Raw genomic sequence first — 21,872 nt, forward strand, 5'->3', positions numbered from 1 at the left:
TCTTATTTTGAGAAATTTCAAATCAACACTAATTCCAAATCATCAACGAGCTCGAGGGTGAGGGAGGGAGAGGGAGTCCTCTGCCATTGTGTCTTGTGTGGAGCAAGGGTTAGTGGGTTACTAAGTTAGGGTTGCTGGGTTAAATGGAAAGGCCAAACGGCGGTGTTTTGGTAAAATTCCAAAAACTGTCCGGATCACGGTTTGGTTCGATTCGACTGATTGGTTCCTTTCCGGTTTGGCGGTTTGACGTCGGTTTTCTAATCTCATGATTTTGTCATTAGTCTGAACCAGAATTTCTATCGGTTCATGGTTTAACCGGTTTGACCAACCGGTTCGAACTGTTTTTCAGAACCTTGATTAAAAGTGATCATGGTAAAGAGTTTGAAAATCAATTTTTCGAATCCTTTTGTGATGAACTTGGAATTTCACATCATTTCTCTTGTCCAAGAACACCACAACAAAATGGTGTTGTTGCGAGAAGGAATCGAAATCTTCAAGAAATGGCAAGGACCATGTTATGTGAAAGTGAAGTTCCTAAGTTTCTTTGGGCTGAAGCCGTGAATACAGCATGCTACATTTTGAATAGAACCATCGTTAGGAAGTTTTTAAAGAAAACTCCTTATGAACTATGAAAAGGAAATCCACCAAATCTAAAATATTTTCATATCTTTGGATGCAAGTGCTTTGTTTTAAATACCAAAAATAATTTAGGAAAATTTGATCCAAAGGCCTATGAATATATTTTTGTTGGTTATTCCACAACTACAAAGCTTATAGAGTCTACCATCAAGATACTAAAATAATTAAGGAATCTATACATGTTACATTTTGTGATTCTAATGCTATTCCAAGTGTTTTAGAAGATTGTGATGCAGGAAATCAAGTGGAAAATAACATGAGTGAAGCCCTTAATCAAGACCAATCTGAATCTGTGCAATCTGCCTCTGTCTCAGCTGATGCAAACAATTCTGCAAGAGACAATTTGATTTTATCTCCTGCAACTGATGAAATTTTCGGGAATGTCAACCAAACTGAACAATCTCACGCTGAATCTGCTCCTAAATCATCAAGACCCCGTGAATGAAAATTTCTAAAGAACTATCCTCAAGAATTCATCATTGGGGATCCCTCTCAAGGTGTCACTACAAGATCCTCAACAAGAAGAGTACCGAAAGAAAACAATTTGGCACTTCTCTCTCAAATTGAACCTCAAACTATCAAAGAGGCTCTAGGTGATCCTTCTTGGGTCAAAGCCATGGAGGAAGAGCTATAGCAATTTGAGAAGAATCAAGTGTGTACTCTTGTACCAGATCCAATTGAAAAGAAAGTGACGGGTACTAAATGGATTTTCAGGAACAAACTGAATGAGGATGGAAGCATAGCAAGGAACAAAGCTAGATTGGTGGCACAAGGATATGATCAAGAGGAAGGGATAGATTTTGATGAATCATTTGCTCCTGTGGCGCGAATGGAAGCTATAAGACTTCTCCTTGCTTATACTGCCTATTGTGGTTTTAAACTTTTTCAAATGGATGTGAAATGTGCATTCTTAAATGGTGTGATTGATAGAGAAGTGTATGTGGCACAGTCCCCTGGTTTTGAAAACAAAGAATTTCCTAATCATGTTTTTAAGCTTTCCAAAGCACTTTATGGTTTAAGGCAAGCTCCTAGAACTTGATATGAAAGGCTTAGTTCTTTTCTTTTGAAAAATGATTTTCAAAGAGGCACCACAGACACTACTTTATTCATTAAGAATTATAATGATTCTTTTATTCTAGTTCAAATTTATGTTGATGACATAATATTTGGTTCAATCGATGATCCCTTTGCACTGATTTTGGAAAACTCATGACTAGTGAATTTGACATGACTATGATGGGGGAACTTAACTTTTTCCTTGGGCTTCAAATTAAATAAACTTCAAATGGTATTTTCATTCATCAAGAGCTAAGGAACTAGTTAAAAAGTTTGGAATAGAGAATGCCAACCCTATGGATACTCCCATGTATCCAAACTCTCGGTTAGAAAAGGGTAAAACTGAGAAAGATGTTGATGAGACCAGGTATAGAGGTATGATAGGTGCTCTCATGTATCTTACATCCTCTAGACCTGATATTGTGCAAAGTGTTAGAATTTGTTCTAGATTCCAATCATAACTTAAAGAATCACATCTTTCTGTAGTAAAAAGAATCATTAGATATGTACATGGCACATCTAACTATGGTTTATGGTATCTTAGGTCTGATAAATTTTCTGTAGTTGATTATTGTGATGCAGATTTTGTTAGAGACAGAGTAGATAGAAGAAGTACATATGGCATATGCTATATTCTGGGAAGATATTTGAATGTATGGTCAAGTAAGAAGCAATCCACAATGGCTCTCTCCACTGCAGAAGTCGAGTACATTGCTGCATCTTCTTGCTGTTCCCAATTGTTGTGGTTGAAAACACAATTAGCTGATTATAAATTGAATGCTAATAATATTCTCTTGTTTTGTGATAACATGAGTGCAATTAATATTTCTAAAAATCCTGTTTTGCACTCTAGAACAAAACACATTGAAGTGAGATTTCACTCAATTAGGGAACATGTTCAAAAAGAAAATATAAGTATTTAATTTGTTAAATTAAAGGAACAATTGGCTGATGTATTTACTAAACCTCTGGCTGAAGACAGGTTTTGTAAATTAAGAACAAGTTTAGGCATTCTAAATTATGATTCCTTGTTTTGATTGTGCTAATGTCTTGTTTGAGAATTTTATTTTGCAGGTCAAAGAGATATTTGTTGGATAAGATATGAGTGATCTGAATTTTGAAGTGTAGAAAAGGACATGGACCATGCTTGAATCTTATTACTCATGTCGTTATTTTTGTTTTTTGAAAATATCTTTTTGGTCCATATGAGTTTTTACCGAGAATTGGTCTTTGTACATCGTGAATTTTTCTTTATTTGATAATTTTTTTTTGTATTGATAGTACTACTTTCTCATAACTATGGTGTTGCTGGATGAAATATGATCTTCATTTCTCTTTCAATTTTTATATTTCAAAATGCAACATTTAGTTTTTATATGCCTCTAACACACTATTTTGCAGGTTCTGTTTTTATTTTATTTTTTCCCACCTTGATGACAAAAGAAGGAGAAAAATGTAATATGGGGCTTGATAAAACATAAGGCTTACTGAGATTATTGGATATTAATCTTGTGTTTGTGAACTAAACTTGGTTGACTTCAAGTCATTTGAACTTTATGTTGTGCGGTGTATTGTTGCTTACATGCTGCCATAGTTTGCAATATGTGCTGGTATGAATTATTATACTTTTGTGCAACCATAGAATTATAGATAAGCATATATGCATTGAATTGTTATGTTGGCATTATTGTTTGTATCCTCAAGTTAAATGATAAGCATACATTAAGGGAGAGCAACCCTTAAGAAAGAGAGGGGGAGCACATCAAGTTAATCTGGATTCATCAAAGGGAAGTCTCTAAACTTTTTCTAATTTAATTCCTTTGATTATTATCTCATATATAATGTTTGTCACCAAGGAGGAGATTTTTGAGTTAAGAATACAATTAATTTAATGATGATGACAAACATTGATTTATTGGGTTAAATATCCAATTGGGTTTAATTATTTTATTTAGTGATGCAGGCCCAAAATAATTGAGTAGTAGCCCAAACCAATGAAATAAAGAAAAGCTTTGTTCAGATGGGAATCTATGTTGTTTTGGATATAGCAACAAGGAGAAAGAGAAGCCCACCAACTGTCCAGATCCATGAAACAAGTGGCTGGCTCCATGAGAAATCAAGGAGGGCTTTAGGTCACAAACTGGTGAATCAAGCCCATGATTCATAACAAGCCCAAGAAGTGATCCAAGTCCATTTAATCAATTTGAATTGGTAGCTAACTAAAGTAATTCAACTCCATTTTGCATCTGAATCATCAATCCAGCGAAATCACATTCTCTCTTTTCTCTCTTCTCTCTTTCACATCACCCACGTGGTTTCTCAAAAGCTAGAAATTAACAGCTAGAATGCTAGATGTCCTTTAGGTATAACAAAGAGAAGAAAAGAGGAAGAAGCTTCTTGAAGAAAAGGTCAAATCAATGAAGCCAAAAGCAAAGGACTCCTCTAGCTTGATCAGAAGATAAAGGTAGATTGTTTCCACTTATATGCATGTTGATAGCTTGATTGAAACCTACCTTCTTCTACACATACCATTTTTGGGCATATGAAAAGAAACTGAATTCATCTTACTTCTGCTGTGAATCAATGGCTACAATTGTTTCTTGGAGACAAAGTACAAATCTGAGGGTTTGGATTTATCAAATCCATTGAAAATCTGTTTTCAAGGAAGGTGTATTACTTGTCTCTGATTTCAAATCCCTATAGGCTAATGGAAGAAAGAAGAAGAAAGACTTTAGCTAGCCCTAGATTCAAGAAGCTGACTTTGTGAAGTAAGCTCTAGGTGTTGAGACAGAGCTTATACAAATAGAAAAATCACTTCAATTTGAAGGCAAGGAGAGAGAACCAGAATCTGAGTTACACTGAGAGCATTCCCAGTGAGAGTTTAACGCTTTGGACTGTGTTTCTACATCAAAGAAACATACCGCCAAAATGAAGAACAATCATAGAGAGTTCTGAAGTTGGTTCATCTAATAGTGTCAAGGCTGTGAATCGTCATCTCCTTCATGGTTTATTGTTCTATTATTCTATTTTAATGTTTATCTTTCTCTGTTTTCTCTTGAGTGGAAAAGGCATAAATGTGAGGCATTTGAAAAAGCCAAATAGAGAGAAAAGACAAAGAGAGGAAATTGGAGAGAAAAGTCAAAGTTGATTTCAAATTTTTATTTGTTTGTATTTCTGTTTTGCATCTTGTATATGATGTATCCCTTGCTAAGTTGGGTAAGCACTTAGTGTATTGAGAGCCTAGGATATTGCCTAGCCAAATCAAGCTTATGTTGAAGTTTGGTTTGTCCTAGATAGGATTATGTTGAGTCCTAGAAAATTGGTGTATGTAAAACTTGAAAGTATAGTGAAAATTCCACCAACGTTGTGGTAGAGACTAGATGTAGGTTGCATTACACAAAGCAACTGAACCAGGATATATGCTGGTGGCATTTTCTTCTTCTCTGCACTATTTTGTCTCTCTGCAATTTATGAGACAAAACTAAATTGTCTCCTGCATAATTCATCACACAGCCAAACAGAAGCAAAGTTTCATTTCCTGGTAAGGGTTAATCAATCAACTTAAAAGAAGGTCATAGATTCAACCCCCCTTCTCTAGGCTATCAAGAACCTTAAGTACTTACGTTATGTGAAGTGTGTTAGTGTTAGCTTGTGTTAATTGTATAAACAATAGTAATACTGAGATAACTTGACTAAGCAAGAAAATCAAGATTTATTGTGTTAAGATTCTGTTTTAGCTATCAACTCTGTTATCAATTAGTTATTGGGCCAGGATTGAGTTCTATATATAGGGTTTATGTGGCCCATTTCATGTACGATATAAAACTTCTTCTATTTCATTGAATAATGATATACACAATACCAATTTCATTGTTAGTTGCAAAATCTCCTCTGCAACGTTCATCTTCAATCTTCATCTTCTTCACTCTTGATCTCTAGTACCTAACATGGTATCAGAGCAAGACTCTGATCCAGAAGTAAATTCACCAGAAATCACATATTCCAAAACCCTAACCATGACTAACAATCTTCCTCTTCTCACAAATAATTCTCAGAAATTCATGCCGATTGGTGACAAGCTTGATGAAGCAAGCTTCTTTACTTGGGAACAACTTGCTTTATTCACAATAGGAGCCAATGATCTTGAAGATCACCTCCAGAAAGAATTGGTCCCCTCCATGTTTGATTCTGAAGCAGATTGTTCATCCAACACAGTTTCAAAGAGCTACAAGCAGTAGAAACAATGTGATAATCTTCTCACTATATGGCTTCTTCAATCCATGGATGAATCTTTCAAAACAAAAATGATTAGTTGAAAATTTGCTTATCAGATGTGGGAAAGAATTCAAGAGCACTTTGTAAAATTTTCGAAAATCAAAATCAAGCAATTGAGGACAGAATTGAAAAGCATCAAGAAAGGAGGAAGTTCAGCTAGTGAGTACCTCAAGAAAATTAGAAAAATTGCTGATTCTTTAGCTGCCATGGGTCATCATTTAACACTTGATGAGCACTTTGAAGCCATTACTGAGGGTTTAAATGAAGAATACAAAGTCTACATCTCGATGATGTCAAAATCAAACTCTCTGAGTCTAATAGATGCTGAAGCATTACTGATCTCTCATGAAAGTATGTTGGAAAAATTCAAGAAACCTGATCTTGGAATCATACAATCAAACTTCACTCAAACCAGCTATCAATTCAACAATAGAGGAAATGGTAGAGGTTTTGCAGCAAGAAGAGGACAAGGAAGAACCTTTAGAGGTGGCAGATCGAATTGGAATTCCACAAATCGTCCTCAATGTCAACTCTGTGAAAGATTTGGACACACTGCAGCTTCATGTTTTCATCGGTTCGACCAGAGTTTCACACAAATTCAAACAACAATTCCAATTCCTCATCCTCAGTAACACCACCACCAAACTCTTTTTACAACCCCAGAGCCTATTTTACAACACCTAAATCTGATGTTGAATCCTCCTGGTTCCCAGATACGGGAGCCTCACATCATATCACTAATGATCAGACCAATCTTTACTCCTCTTCGGATTTTCAAGGGGCAGAACAGATAGTGCTAGGTAATAGTTCTCAAACTCCTATTGCACACATTGGTCATTCCTATCTCATCTCTTTAGATAATAATCACAGATTTATTTTAAAACAATTACTTCATGCACCAGATATCTCTCATAATCTAATCAGTGTGCATCAATTCACAGTTGACAATAATTGCTATTTTGAATTTCATCCTAATGCATGTTATGTAAAATCACAGGGCACCCACTAGATTCTGCTCCAAGGATCACCTAAGCAAGGAGTGTATGAATTTGAGAGGGTTGCTATAACTAAATCATCTAAAATTCAATCCAATCCTCTTACTTTTACTGCTATTTGTACTGATTTTCAGGTCTGGCATCAAAGATTGGGTCATTGTGCCCCTAAAATTGTATCTTCAGTACTTAATTCTTGTAATCTTTCTTCGATTCGTATGAATAAAAATGATATTAATCATTCATCTCTATGCAAGTCTTGTTGTATGTCCAAAATAGCATAGTGATAGGTTGTCGTTGGGTCTTTGCTATCAAACGACATCCCGATGGAACAATTCTCAAATATAAAGCACGACTAGTGGCCAAAGGCTTTCATCAATGAGAAGGAATTGACTATGATCAAGTTTTCAGCCCTGTCATCAAGCCAGCAACTATTCGTATCATTTTAACACTTGTAATTTCTCAATCTTGGCCAATTCAACAATTCAATTTCAACAATGCTTTCCTCAATGGTGACCTTCAAGAAACTGTTTACATGCAACAACCTCCCTCTTTTCCCCAAGGCTCCCCAAATCAGGTTTGCAAACTTCATAAGTCAATTTATGGTTTGAAACAGGCCCCTCGAGCCTGGTTCACTAAATTAGCTTCCACTTTGTCTCGATTTGGCTTTCAAAATACCAGGTCAGATCCTTCTTTGTTCTTACGATTTACTAAAACTTCTACTATGTATGTTTTAGTGTATCTTGATGATATTTTTGTTACTTGTAATAGTAATTCTGAGATTGTTCAACTTATATCACAACTTAATTCCATTTTTGCTTTGAAGGACTTGGGAGAATTCAATTTCTTTTTAGGCATAGAAGCAACAAAAACAACATCAGGATCTTACATATTATCACAATCAAAGTATATTAAAGACCTTTTAGTTAGATCTAAGATGCATGAATCTCATCCTATGCCTACTCCCATGATTACTAGTACTAAACTCTCAGCTCATGGCAGTGATGTATTTGATAATCCAACTCATTACAGATCAATTGTTGGAGCCCTTCAGTATGCCACTCTAACCAGGCCTGACATTGTCTATGCTGTGAATAAGGTTTCTCACTATATGCATAAACCTCTTCTCTCACACTGGAAGTGTGTTAAGAGAATTTTGAGATATTTAGCAGGTACCATTGATCAAGGACTTTTCTTTCAATCTTGTACTGATTTGACTTTGTTTGCCTTTGCAGATTCAGATTGGGGCTCGGACGTTGATGACCGTCGATCCACAACTGGCTTCTGTGTCTATCTTGGCACCAATCTGGTCTCTTGGGCAAGTAGAAAGCAACATTCTGTCAGCAAGTCCAGTGCTGAGGCTGAGTTCAGGAGCATTGCTGCAGCCAAAACAGATCTTCGGTGGATATTGAACTTGTTCACTGAACTTCGACTCCAATGTTCAAACACTCCTGTGATTTACAGTGATAACATGCTCACAGCCAATCCTATCCTCCATAACAAAACCAAACACTTTGACCTTGATCTCTATTCAGTACGGGAGCGAGTAAATCGCAATCAGCTTGTCGTAGTTCACATCCCAGCCACAGACCAAGTTGCAGATCTTTTGACCAAGCCTATGTCCCTTTCCACCTTTGATCGTTTTAAGAACAAACTCAGGGTCTTGTCTAAAACGACCATGAGTTTGAGGGGGGTGTTAAGTGTATAAACAATAGTAATACTGAGATAACTTGACTAAGCAAGAAAATCAAGATTTATTGTATTAAGACTCTGTTTTAGCTATCAACTCTGTTATCAATTAATTATTGGGCCAGGACTAAGTTCTACATATAGGGTTTATGTGGCCCATTTCATGTACAATATTAAACTTCTTCTATTTCATTGAATAATGATATACACAATACCAATTTCCTTGTTAGTTGCAAAATCTCCTCTGCAACGTTCATCTTCAATCTTCATCTTCTTCACTCTTGATCTCTGGTACCTAACAGCTTGGGTCCCGATTGGGTTCTTGGTTCGGGTAGGCCCAAATCCAGAAAATATACAAACTAAAAAAAATTTCACATTGCATTATTTGATCTCTCCTTCACATGTGTTATTTATTTTTTTTTTTCTTTAATTTCAATTAATGCTTTTTTTTCTTTTTACGAATTTAAGAAGTCACATACTCTTTTTTTTCCAAACAAATATCACTTTAGAGTTTAGACAAATATAAATATATTTTAAAAAATAATAATTTAAATATAATTAATATCTAAATATAGTTTTTTAGATATGTCATTTTGTAATAAATAAATAAATAAAACTAAAAGAAGATTATCTAATAATACAACATTCATTATTATTATTATTATTATTATTGAAAGATGCACTAATAATGAGGGTGAACATTTTTTGCTATTTTAAAAACCCAAATTTTGGAGGCCAACATAATGCCTGTTGGGCCTATTATCACATTAGCTTGGCGTACCCTTTCTTCAAGCCAACTTGCTCACTGCAGGAAACTAGCTTTAGACCACCTTTGGACCACGTCCAAAAAAAAAAAAAAAGACCACCTTTGGACAACTACGGCATATAAAACGCTTGTAAATTTGAGAAATGACAGCAGGATTGTATGCCTTCTATACACCTCTTTCGCTGCACGTTCACATGACTTATCTTCTATTCTATCTGAATCACTTGTATATTTTTTAGAGTATTTACCCATTTTATTCCTCAAATAATTTCGAATCAGACACTTTAGTCTCCAACTAAAATTAATTACTCGATTGGTTCCTAACAATTAACTCTGTCAGTCATTTAGATTATTTGCTTTGTCAACTTTAACGGAGGACAAAATAGTCCCTGACAACTCTAACAGGAGACAAAATGGTCCCTAACCTCCTCTGTTCAGAAACGACACTATTTTCTCCCAATTTCTATCATATCTCGCATAGCACTAACAGTCTAATACTGTAACTTCAAGTTACACAATGCACACTCTGCAACTTTAATGTTCACAAGAAAAAAATCATCAACTTGTTCTCAATTAATTTTTACTCAGGAAACTAATGACTATATCTCTCAAGTACTTGTCGTCTTTGATGGATCCCATGAATCTAGAAAGCAAGTCTAATTCGTTAAGGCCCGTCGTCATCGTTGCCATCTCCCTCCTCCTCTGCCTTATCATTTCCATGACCACATTATTGTCCACCACTCCGATCACTTCCTTCAGATTCTTCTCTGAACCAATGTTCAGTAATCACTTCAGTTTTCATATGAGCGGCAACGATAACATTGCCCATTGTACTGATAGCTTGGATGCAGGGTCGAAGCTGTCTGCCAACTTGGACTCCGAAAAAGAAGGAATGAAGCACTCGGGGTCTATTTCAAACGAGAATTTGCATATGATGTCGAAGGAGAATCTTCTCATGATGTCCTAATATCCAACAATCCATATTGCTTGCTGGAGAGTGGAGAAAGGCATGCCCTTGGAGTAGTTGTGGAACTTAGTCTTGAGGATGTGGTAGACGTTGTTGGGGTTGGAGGTGATGTTGTTATCGAGGATGTGAAAGTGGATGCTTTTGGTGGGTGAAGTGCGGAGGAGGTGGGTGTACCAGTCACAGAGATTTAGGAAGTGTGTAGTTCATGACATATTGAGGTAGGTGTGACACGTGTGGCAGTTACACCATGGCTTGATTTTAGAGATGAAGAGGAGGAAGAAAAAGATGGAAAAGAAGACGGTAAAGGTGAAGAAGGAGAGTATGAATGATAGGGTTATGCGAGATATGATGAAAATTGGAGAAGAACAGTATCATTTTTAAATAAAGTGGTCAAGAATTATTTTGTTCCCTGTTAGAGTTGTCAGGGATCATTTTGTCTCCTATTCTGTTAGAGTTGTCAGGGACTATTTTGTCTTCCGTTAGAGTTGACGAAACCAAGGACCTAAGTGAGTGACGGAATTAATTATTAGGGACCAATCGAGTAATTAATTCTAATTGAAAACTAAAGTGTCTAATCCAAAATTTTTTGAGGATCAAAATAGATAAATACTATTTTTTTTTATTAAATTTGAATGTCTCGTAACAAAGGTACTTTGAAATTTTCAAAAAAGTACCTCACATACGCTTTATATATATATATATTAAGAATAAAAGTGTTTAGGAGTACCAGAGAGAAAAGGGGCACACAGTGTAGGGGTTTACACGGTTCGGTCCGGTCCGAAGATCCGGCCTGATCCCAAATACTTTATGAGCTAATTTAGTGTGATTTCATCGGGTTTAGAGTCGGATAAGGGTCTCAAAAATAGATTCGGTCATTATTTCGGGTCGAGCCTGGGCCATAGCTCGGGTCACCCGAATTCGGCCCGGTGGCCCGGTCATTATACACAATTAATATTTTATGTTATTAGTGATGGATGATGGCTATTCTTATGTGGAATTTAAATATTGTAAACCTTAATATTTTGTGTTATTAGTCATTATAAGATTATAAGTTAATGTTTTATGTTTAAAATGCATAAGACTTTAGATTAATGTATAATATTGTATTATTTGTATTAATTTAAATATTTGGTATTTTTAGACAATATTAGTATTGATTATGGTTATGCTTTAATTTTAGAGAAGGGTTAGTTCTTGTTATATTTTTTTAAGAGAATTTTACTATGTGAATTGTGAAATAATGATTGGAAATTAGGTGATTTTTACATGTTAAAGACCCGATTTTTACCCGATTTTCATCCGGCCCGAAAGTGCATAAGTTTCATCGAATTTAGAATCGGGTTAAGGTCTAAAAATTAAGCCCGATCTATATTTCGAGCCGAATTTAAGTTAAACCAAATCTAATGTGACCCGATCCATATACACCCCCTAACACACAGTAACAACATAACCACGAAAAGGATAAACATATAATGTGCCATGTCTGGATCGGTACTGGAATTTCCATATGTTGAAATTCAATTTATAGAAGCGTGTTCCTATTTCAAGATTTCAAATAATGCAACTTGCTCATAATTGTAATTTAGAAAATTGAGTTATTCATGTTATCCTTGCTCTATACTAATTTAAAAATATTATTTATATATTAAATTAATCATTAAAATTAGATATCAATATATTTGTGTATAAATATATGTATAATTTTTTTATTTTTAATATATATTTATATTTTAATATATATTTTATACTAATCACTAATTTTAACGATTAATTTTAATATACATATAGCATGGTTCATATTTGATGTAAATATAATTTATTTTTTATTTTTTATTTTAAAGAGACAATATATTACAATATTCTGACATCCCATAATAGTATAAAAAACATTTTAAAGGTTAACAAACAAAAAGATAAAACAGAAGTAAAGATATTAATTAACACAATATATAGAACCCACATCTAAATAAATTATTAATGTATAGAGCCGTATTTAAAATGACCGAATTAAAACTATATTTTTTTAATATAAAAACCAATTTATTAGAAACCATGTTTTTCAGTTTTAGTTTGGTTTAAAATCAAACGGTGTCTTTTTTTTTTTAAATCGCTCATATATACAAGATAACATACATAAAAATAAACTTATAATTTTTAAAAATTTATCTTGTATTCACTGTTGCATTAGAGAAAAAGAATAATAAATATAGTATGCTCGAGAAATAGAATAAATACTTATAATTTGAGTTATTTGTTGTGAAGAGAGAATGAGTATATTAAAAAAAATGTACTCTCTAGTTTATTTTATTTATTTAATTTGATAGATTTTGGATTATTTTTTAAGATTTGGCCATTGTTAATGATACGTAAACTAGTATTTTATATATTAAAATTTGATTTTTTTATATAAATAAATTTAAACTAATACACCATATTATAAATTGATAAACTAATTTACTATGTAGGAAAGTAGTTTGATACGGTTTTTAAATCATTTAAAATGATTTAGTTTAGTTTTAATTTAGTTTATAAAAAAATTGAACTATAAACAAATTTTTCTAAGCATATGTAGTATTGATGTATCAGTATTTTATTTAATTAAGAATTAAATTTAAGGATTTTTAACTAATATCAATTAATTTTAAAAATTTTAAATTTTAAATAAAATTATTATGTATACATTAATAAATCACTAAATTAATCCTAATGTATTTTATAAATAAATGTAATGTTTTACTTATTTTTAATATATTTTAATATATAAATGACTGATTTGGTAATAGATTTTTTTTATGTATACGGACATAACATGATTAATTTAAAATTTTAAATTCTAATACTAAATTTTAAATTTTAAAAAGATATTTTAAAAATTATTTTTTTTTGTATTTGTTCTTTAACTAATAATTATTATTACTTTAAAAAGTCTTATATATATAACACTTTAAAAAGTCTTATATATATATATATATATATATATATATATATATATATATATATATATATATATACGGCAAAGTATATTTTTTGTTCCTAAAGTTTGGTAAAAGTTTTAAAAATACCTATAAGTTTTATTTTGTTTCAATTTTGTCCTAAAAGTTTTCGATTTGTATCAAATATACTCTCGATGGCTAAATTTTCAAAAAATTTATGACCAATCTAACAAAAATGCATGAAAATTATGCTTGATTTGCTTTTGTTGAGAGATTGTTTTTATGAAATTGTTGTTGAATCAGTCTTAAATTGTTTGAAAAATTAGCGGTCAAGAGTATATTTGATACAAATCGAAAACTTTTGAGACAAAATTGAAACAAAATAAAATTTAGGGATATTTTTAAAACTTTTGTCAAACTTCAGGGACAAAAAGTATACCTTACCCTATATATATATAATTAAATAATTTGTTGAGTAAAGATGATGGTTTTGAAAATCGGATCGAACCAGTTCAACTGGAACTGGCGATGAAAACGGTCCGGTCCACTGTTTATAACCGTTTGATGACGAACCGCTCAAAAATTGCTGAATCAGCCGGTTCTAAATAAACGACACTGTTTTGTAGGACCGTCAAAATGGGCCAAACACATCAAGGCAGCCCGTTAACCCATTTAAATGGGCGAACTTTGCCTCTAAAATTAAGCCTGTTTAAATTTCGGGTTAAACGGGATGAGTCCGATTAACAAAAAAAATGACAGGTTAAACAGGCTAGTCCGCGGGTTAAATGGGCGACTCGTTTATTTTTTTATTATATTTTTTAAAAAATAGCACTTTTAGCTAATATTTCTTTGATACAATCTGAAAATTTGACCCATCAACCAAGAAAATACTGTTTATTTAAGATTTTTAATCTAAAAGTGATAAGTTTTTGTTAAAATATTTTTAAGAAATAAAATAAAAAAATAAACGAATTAACCTATTTATCCCATCGGACAGACCATAAGGTTGTTGCCTTGGCCAGAATTACCGCCAAGGACTTACAGGTTTACAGGAATCGAAGCAATGCCTTTAGGTCTCTCCGAAATTGCCTGTGTTGGGAACCACCGGTAGGCAATAGTTTTAAAGTTAATTGTGATGCAAGCTTGTATATGGATTCAAATTTAGCGGGATTTGGGTGTATTATTAGAGATTCTAAGGGAGATTGGATCTCGGGCTGCTCTGGAAGCATTCCCCTTTGGTCTATAATCAGATGTGAATTATTTGCTGCTTGGAGGGGGCTGATTTTAGCTTGGAATTGCGGTTTGAGGGATATTATATGTGAAACAGATTGCCTTGACATTCTGCCCATCATGCATGAGCTTACAAGTGGGTATCCATCTGAAGTAACAGATTTGGTTCACAAGATTCAGGAGCTTTTATCTCGTCCTTGGCTTGTTCACGTTGAATGGGTGTCCCGAGAAGCAAATAGAGCTGCGGATTGGATGGCTAAATATGGTGCCAAGAGTAACTCTAATCATGTTATTTGGTCTGAGCCTAATGTTGATCTCCAACGAATCATCCGCTCGGATTTAGAATAGTTTTTGCTTTGTTTCTTTCCTTATTTAGTCACCAAAAAAATCCCATCGGACTAATCATAAATAATGCGAACTAAAAAATTATATTTCACAAATAAAACAGACTTAAACCAGCCAACCTATTTAATCCATAGGCTAAAAAGACCGAACTACCCCATTTGATACTGTTTTGTGTTTTTTTTATTAAAAAAAAAGAAAACCAACCCGTCAGCAACTCAACACCCCCTTCCCCCAACACTCCCTCATTTGTGAACTCAACCCCCCCCCCCCATCCTCTTTTCTGAACCAAAACCCTAGCCCAAGGTTCCCCCTCACAGTGTCTGCCGCAGTGCCGCCGCCGTCCGTGTTGTCGGCGCCTCCGCTTCTTTCTCTTCCCCCTATCCGGAACTCAGGCCCTCTATTGTAGCTCGGCGCGTCGTCCCCATCTTCCTGGTTTCTCTGTTCGAGGCTTGGAGCAGCTCGCCGTCGGGTCGCCGCTTGCGTCGTCTCGCCGGCTGCCGTCCGTGTCTCCGTCGAAGGTTAGTGGCCCCTACTTTCACTTCTTCGGTTCTTCTTCTTCCTTTTATGCTCTGGTTACTGATGGCTCTGTTTACTGATGGCTGAATGCTCGATTCTTCTTCCTCGTTTTAATTTCTGAAATTTTTGTTGAAATTTTCTTGTAATGTTTTGTAATCTTTGTTGCTGTTTTGTAATGTTTGTTGCTGTTTTGTAATTGCTGGTTGCTGTTACTGTTTTGTAATGTTTGCTGCTGAATGTTGATTGTTCTTGATTCTTGGTTCTATTTAGTCTCTTCTGCTGTTGGTAATGGTTGCTGGTTGCTGGTTGCTGGTTGCTGGTTGCTGGTTGCTGGTTGCAGGTTTCAGGTTTACTGTGATTACTGGTTACTGCTGTTACTGTTTTGTAATGTTTTGTAATCTTTGTTGCTGTTTTGTAATGTTTGTTGCTGTTTTGTAATTGCTGGTTGCTGTTACTGTTTTGTAATGTTTGCTGCTGAATGTTGATTGTTCTTGATTCTTGGTTCTGTTTAGTCTCTTCTGCTGTTGGTAATGGTGTTTTTGATTGGGGTTATCCATTGAGTGTTCAGGAAAGACATCTTAGATTTCTTGCTATAGTGGCACTTATATTCAATACTAAGAAGAGAAGATGTGATTACTGCAGTTTGACTTGAGAAATAGCTAATAGTTGTTTGGACTACCAGTGATCAAGGAGCAACATCTGTTGAAATTAGTTTTGCACTCGTGCAGTTTGCATATTAGTATTCTTTTTTTGTATTAAAACTATTGATCTAATTACATTGACTCTCACATCATTAAAATTTATGTTATCTATCTACTCTGAAGTAACAATATATGCCAAAACAGGGCATATTTTCTGGTAGTGACGGACCCAGAAAAATTGATTGGTGAGGGCAAAAATATATAAAGATAAAATTTAGATAAAAATATATTTATAGTTTGAAATGAAAACTATATATATATATATATATATATATATATATATATATATATATTAAAAAATTAGAAATATACATCAATACATACATATATATATGGACATAAATTAATTAACTCGTAAACAATATATTAATTTAAATTATGATGAAAAGATAATTTATAATTATTCTCTCTTTATTTTTAACAAAACTAAATGTTATTTTTATATATGTATTCTTAAATAATTATTTAATTATTTATTATTTCTTACTTAATTATGATGTTTATTTCTTATAATATTTACAGTACAAATAAATTTTTTAACTAAAATAAATATTATAGAAAAGATCATTTTAATAAAAAATATTAATATATAAATAGTATGTTTTTAGTGTTAACTAATATTTAAAAAATATTACTAATAACTAAAGTTACATTTAATTTTAAAATTAAGTTTCAACATGATTATTAACTAATTTGCTAGTGTAGTGACGTTAATTATAATTATTTGTTGATTAATTTATTTATTTTTTATTTTAAAAAAAAAACATAATCTAATAAAAAGACAAATATATACAACTATATATATGTATTAATTACTTTATAAAATATTTGTGGGGGCAAGTGTCCCCTCTCTCCACCACTTCGGTCCATCCCTGCTTTCTGGTGTCAGTGAACATTACCAGGCAAGGATGGAACTGTGATAATCTTTTTATCTTTCAGTCTGTGTTTTCTAGCTTAGCAGTTGCATTGTCTGTTGACTGTCCGTTGATTTTAATATGAACATGCTGCTACTGTTTATAGTAATGCTGTTTGATACCCTATGATGCTCTCATCCTAACCTACAAATGCTGATGAATTGACCTATATATTTCTTATGTGGATTTTTTTCTTGAATTATTTTCTGGGGTTTGATTCCTTTTATGAGTATCTACTTAAAGCTCATATCCTTTTTGGGAAGGAGGATTTTTTGGAGAATTTTCATTCTGCTTATGTTGTTGTGGAGAATTATTTCAGACATGGTTCTTAAGTTGTTTGGCTGGGACGTGATAATTGATCATTATTTTTTATGTTTATTTTTTTTCTGAGTGGTTAATTGTAAAGACAATCTTTAAGATTTCAGACTATGTTGATTATTAATTTGGAAGATAACATTTTAGGTAGTGTTTTAAATTTGGAAGATAATTTAAGATTTATATTAGACTATAATTATATTTTAGGATGTTTATGTTTTTTATTATTTTATTCTAAAACGATTTTTTCGGTTGAATCACGGTTAGACTGGTTGAACCAGTGAACCAGAAATTAGAACGGTTCGATGACCGGTCCAGTTCTCAGAACCTTGGTAAAGATAAGTTAATATGAATTTTATAAGAGTGATTTTTAAATTGTAATAACTAGAAAGATAATTGTTGGTAGTGAAAAAGAAACAAACAAGGGTGATATAACATAATTTAATTGTTGGTGGTGTGAGCTGGCCCAACCCAAACAAAAAGATATATTTTAAAGGTTAACAAACAAAGAGTTTAGTGTACTCTCTAGTTTATTTTACTTATTTATTTATAAAAAAAAACTACAGAGAAACTCAGGCTAACTCGTTATTTTTTTTCCCAGTCGTCTGCAAAAAACTTCGTCTTGCAATTTGTGGTGTTTCCATCACATCAGAGAACCTCTCGGGCACGGTTGTGGCGTTTTGCTCTCAGTCACCTCCGAGTGGGAAAATGTTGAAGTTCCTATCAAAAGTGAAGATCGAGTACAATGCACTGGACCCGCAAATAGCATCGTGTATGGAGTTCATGGCACAGTGCAACTCACGCAAGGCGAGGGAATCAAACCCTGCGTGCCAGGTGGAGGTGAAGCGCCGAACTGACGAACACCCGCCGCAGATCACGGTGACCTTTGTCAATGGCGTCGAGCAAGCCTTCGATGCGACCTCAACCCCTGCACAGAGCATAAGGACCATGATTCTTGAAAAAGGCCAAACCCTAGAGACCGAGCAGATGTTCCGAGAAGCTGGTGAGTCATGGCCCGTCATCATCCCCAAAGAAGAGCTATCTCAACCCGCACCTGGCATCAAGGTTTGTTTTTTCTAGCTTTATCAATTTTGTTTACTTGCGATTATGCTTGGTGCGTTCCTTTCAAGCTTAATTCTCTGCTTATTATTCCATTGCGCATCATTTTCTGTTATTTTCTGGATGGTGATTGGTGCTGCATTATTGCTTTTACTTTAGGAATTTAGAATGGTATGGAAACGGAAAACTGCTCTTACATCTATCTGGGATAGTAATTTTGATTTTCAAATTTAAACATCTCTGGATTGCATTTTTCAATCTCAAATATGAGTAGTAGATGTCGCATTTAATCTCTTTGTCGCATGATGAGTATAGCTTTTCTCATAGGAGCAACGATGAGTTTGGTGGTTTTCCTGTTCTTCATGCCTGATATCCTACTTTAATTTGATCTTGCCTGTAATCAATTTTAATGCAAAATTGCACGTTTTTATTAGGGTGTTTGAAAGGTATTTTTTGCTTGTATTGTTATATAGAACAAGGAAGATACATTACATTTCTGAGATAAATTGAAGCTCCTAAGTATGCACTACGGATCCATTGATTTTACAGCCATGGTACATGTCATATGTTGCTGGAAACAGCAAAGAAGAAACCATCTGTATTGATTACCTGTATGTTCCCAAGTTTCGCCATAAGATGCACATAATTTCTTCCCCTAATATATATAATAATGCTATATAATAATCCATATTAGTTGTCTTACAATTATGTTTCAATACCATTCCTTCCCTTTGAGTATGTGATCTATACCTATTCTATTAATTTTCATTTTCTCTTGTGTGCCCGTTCTTTTCAGCCAAAGAAAGCAGAGGAGAAGAAGCAATAGCCGTGTATTTTTTGAGCCTACCAACGGCCAGGAAATGTGCCAATTTTCTCACGCATTCTCTCATTTCTTTTTGGTGGGGAGAGTACATGACATGAGACCACGGCTGTTCTGTGCTTTGCTGTAATTTAGGGTTGAATTATTGATATTGATTAAACAAATATGCATGACTCGTTTAATAATTGTTGTTTCTGAATAGCAGAATTTTGAAACCGTAATAATTTCATGCTAGAATTTGGTGTGGTGCTGTCAGCTCTTAAACCTAGTTATATTTTATGACAAAAAGCTGTCAAATGATACCAGATTATTGATCCAAATACAAACTGTGCGAGAGATGGTCTTTGCTGATCTTTGGAATTGGGGTTCCAGTAACTACTGTAATTCAGAGGGGCAAACTGGTGGCATAGCATGGCTTGCATCTCTTGGTGTGGTTTTTTCTTGGTCCGGCTAATAGAATTTTCAATTTTTATTACAGTAGATCTATGTAGCGAAAAAAAGCTCTTGAAAGTCTCTAGCACTTGTAACGCCTAATAGATAGAAGAGTTATCTCGGTAACAAAACCTTATGCTCTTTTTTTTTTAAGATAGGCATGCAATAATGGAGAATTATTCTTTGTATGAAATATTAGATAGAAACACAGGTGGTTTTTTAATGTAGATTGTGGTGCTATTGTGCAGAGAAGAGGCGTTTGAGTTGGGCCATTAAATTCTGAGTTATTTGTTGTGAAGAGAGAATGAGTACATAAAAAAAGTATACTCTCTAATGTAATTCTGAATATTTTCGCCTTATGAATTGTAGACCGCGGTCCTCAAAGTTGGTATAACATGTGAAGGATGTGTTGGAGCAGTGAAGAGGGTTTTGGGGAAATTGGATGGTAAATTTCATCCCTTGGATTCAAAATGTCATTATCATGTTTTCAGATAACTTGAAAAGTGGTTTAGTAGTTTAATGATTTAATGTCTTACTGTAGCCACTTTAGTTAGTAGCTCTTTGCTTATTTGTGAATTTCAATCAATCTTATACGGTTTCCAATCTGGGTGAGCTATTCTGTTTTTGAAACTTCCTTCCTGGTCGTTATTTCCTTCCCTTTTCTTTGTAACTTGCTTCAATGCTGTGTTCTATGTGGTATACGGCATTATTTGACATGAGGTTAGTAGAATATTGAGGTCGTTTACTCTTATGAATGCTCTTCTATCTTAAAAGTTGCTTCTCTTGCTTATTGGACTGTGTCCTGTCATCAAAGAAACCATATGCACCAATATACTATATTACTATTAACTTCTCTAACATACCAAATTTTACTAATTTAGTTATAATATTCTTGTTTCCAATCTTTACTCTTAATTTTATGTTATGGGAACTTCTTGCTCTATTACAACTGTAATCTCTTAATTTCGAAGTTCTTAGAGATTGCGAGTTCACTATACTTAATTATTTAGAGTGTTTTGTCTATTAAGAGAAAATGTATCTTTGTGTATCTTCACCTAAATAGTTTTGTTTTGAGTCTGGTTGTTTCTAATTTAGATATCCAATATGTTATGTATTTTCGAAATTGGCTATAATCATTTAATGCTGCATGCTTGTATTTGCGGGTGTGGATCGAAGGAAATAATCAAGTCCTTAAAGCCAACTAATTTCTCCATGACTTTTATTCCATGATAGCAACTGAGCTGAGACAGAATCTTAATATTGTTTGAAGTGGTTGCAAAGATAATTCTATATGCGAAATGTTTTATGTATTCATATAGCCTCGTGCACTGATGCAACATACATCTTTCCACCATTAGATGGGGTGTGGTGCTCATCTCACGTAGATCCCACACTCCATTTAATGGAGGACGGGTCTATGTTGTCTCGATATATTCGTCTTGCAAAGTCGAACTATAATAATACTGCTGATATTTGCAGGTGTGGAATCATATGACGTTGACTTGAAAGAACAGAAGGTGGTAGTGAAAGGAAACTTTGAACCAGAAAAGGTTCTGCAAACCGTTTCCAAGACTGGGAAGAAGACTACTCTCTGGGATGCTGAAAAACCAGCTCAGTAACTGTTGCCTAAAATAATTTGGTTCTGTAGACATTGTTCTGTGAATCAGATACTACTTTATGGATCTTGCAAGAACTATATAACATGTATTCTATTTTTATCTGTGTAATCTGTAATAAAATCTTGGTACAAAACTATTATTTACAGTTGTGAATTGTGATATTTTATTAGTGTTATTTTATTGAGATATTTAATTTCCCTTGTTCGCTCGTCCTTGTTCATACTCTGTCCCATCATTTTCTTTCCCTGCATTTTAACCCAACTCTTTATCCACTTATCTTTAGAAATTAGAACCGAGCCAATACAAACGACAAGAAACTCTTCATAAAAGCATGGCAGATTAAGCATGAAGTGAGTAGTTTAGATGGCTCACACGGTATGCCAATGAATTGACATGCTTCGTGAAAGCATTCACGCCACAGAGGCCAAGAGCAATATGAATTTCAAAGATTTGTATATTCCCCAAAGGTCAAAACATCCACTTAAAAAATGAAAGAAGGCGAATGTTACCTACCCTCTCTAAAGTAACATGTAAATTACTTTTTTTGATGCGTCACATTTTAATTTGATGTTTATTTTAATACATTTGTTATATATTTATTAAA

At 33.8% G+C, this 21,872-nt stretch overlaps 1 protein-coding gene and 1 pseudogene across 4 annotated transcripts; both read left to right on the top strand.

The window, feature by feature from the left end:
* The first annotated feature begins 15,098 nt into the window (after positions 1-15,098).
* On the top strand, positions 15,099-19,485 carry LOC107625190 (uncharacterized). Of its 3 annotated transcripts, XM_088506289.1 has the most exons (4): positions 15,142-15,410; positions 15,679-15,755; positions 17,940-18,403; positions 19,194-19,485. In XM_088506289.1, the coding sequence occupies exons 3-4, from the start codon at positions 18,047-18,049 to the stop codon at positions 19,221-19,223; spliced, it is 387 nt and encodes a 128-aa protein (XP_088362415.1). In that variant the 5' UTR covers positions 15,142-15,410; positions 15,679-15,755; positions 17,940-18,046; the 3' UTR covers positions 19,224-19,485. The 3 variants fall into 3 exon arrangements, with proteins under 3 accessions (XP_016183247.1, XP_088362415.1, XP_020971384.1); XM_016327761.3 differs by lacking the exon at positions 15,679-15,755 and having other exon boundaries at positions 15,099-15,410; XM_021115725.2 differs by lacking the exon at positions 15,142-15,410 and having other exon boundaries at positions 15,697-15,748.
* Positions 19,486-19,554: 69 nt separating this feature from the next.
* On the top strand, positions 19,555-21,429 carry LOC148573471 (copper transport protein ATX1 pseudogene; annotated as a pseudogene). The gene is made up of 3 exons (XR_015905363.1): positions 19,555-19,650; positions 20,019-20,094; positions 21,129-21,429. The product of XR_015905363.1 is annotated as a copper transport protein ATX1 pseudogene (transcript).
* The last annotated feature ends 443 nt before the right edge of the window (positions 21,430-21,872 follow it).

Source organism: Arachis ipaensis, chromosome B2 (assembly GCF_059453495.1).
Source record: "Arachis ipaensis isolate K30076 ecotype BB chromosome B2, ASM5945349v1, whole genome shotgun sequence".
Taxonomy (NCBI): domain Eukaryota; kingdom Viridiplantae; phylum Streptophyta; class Magnoliopsida; order Fabales; family Fabaceae; genus Arachis; species Arachis ipaensis.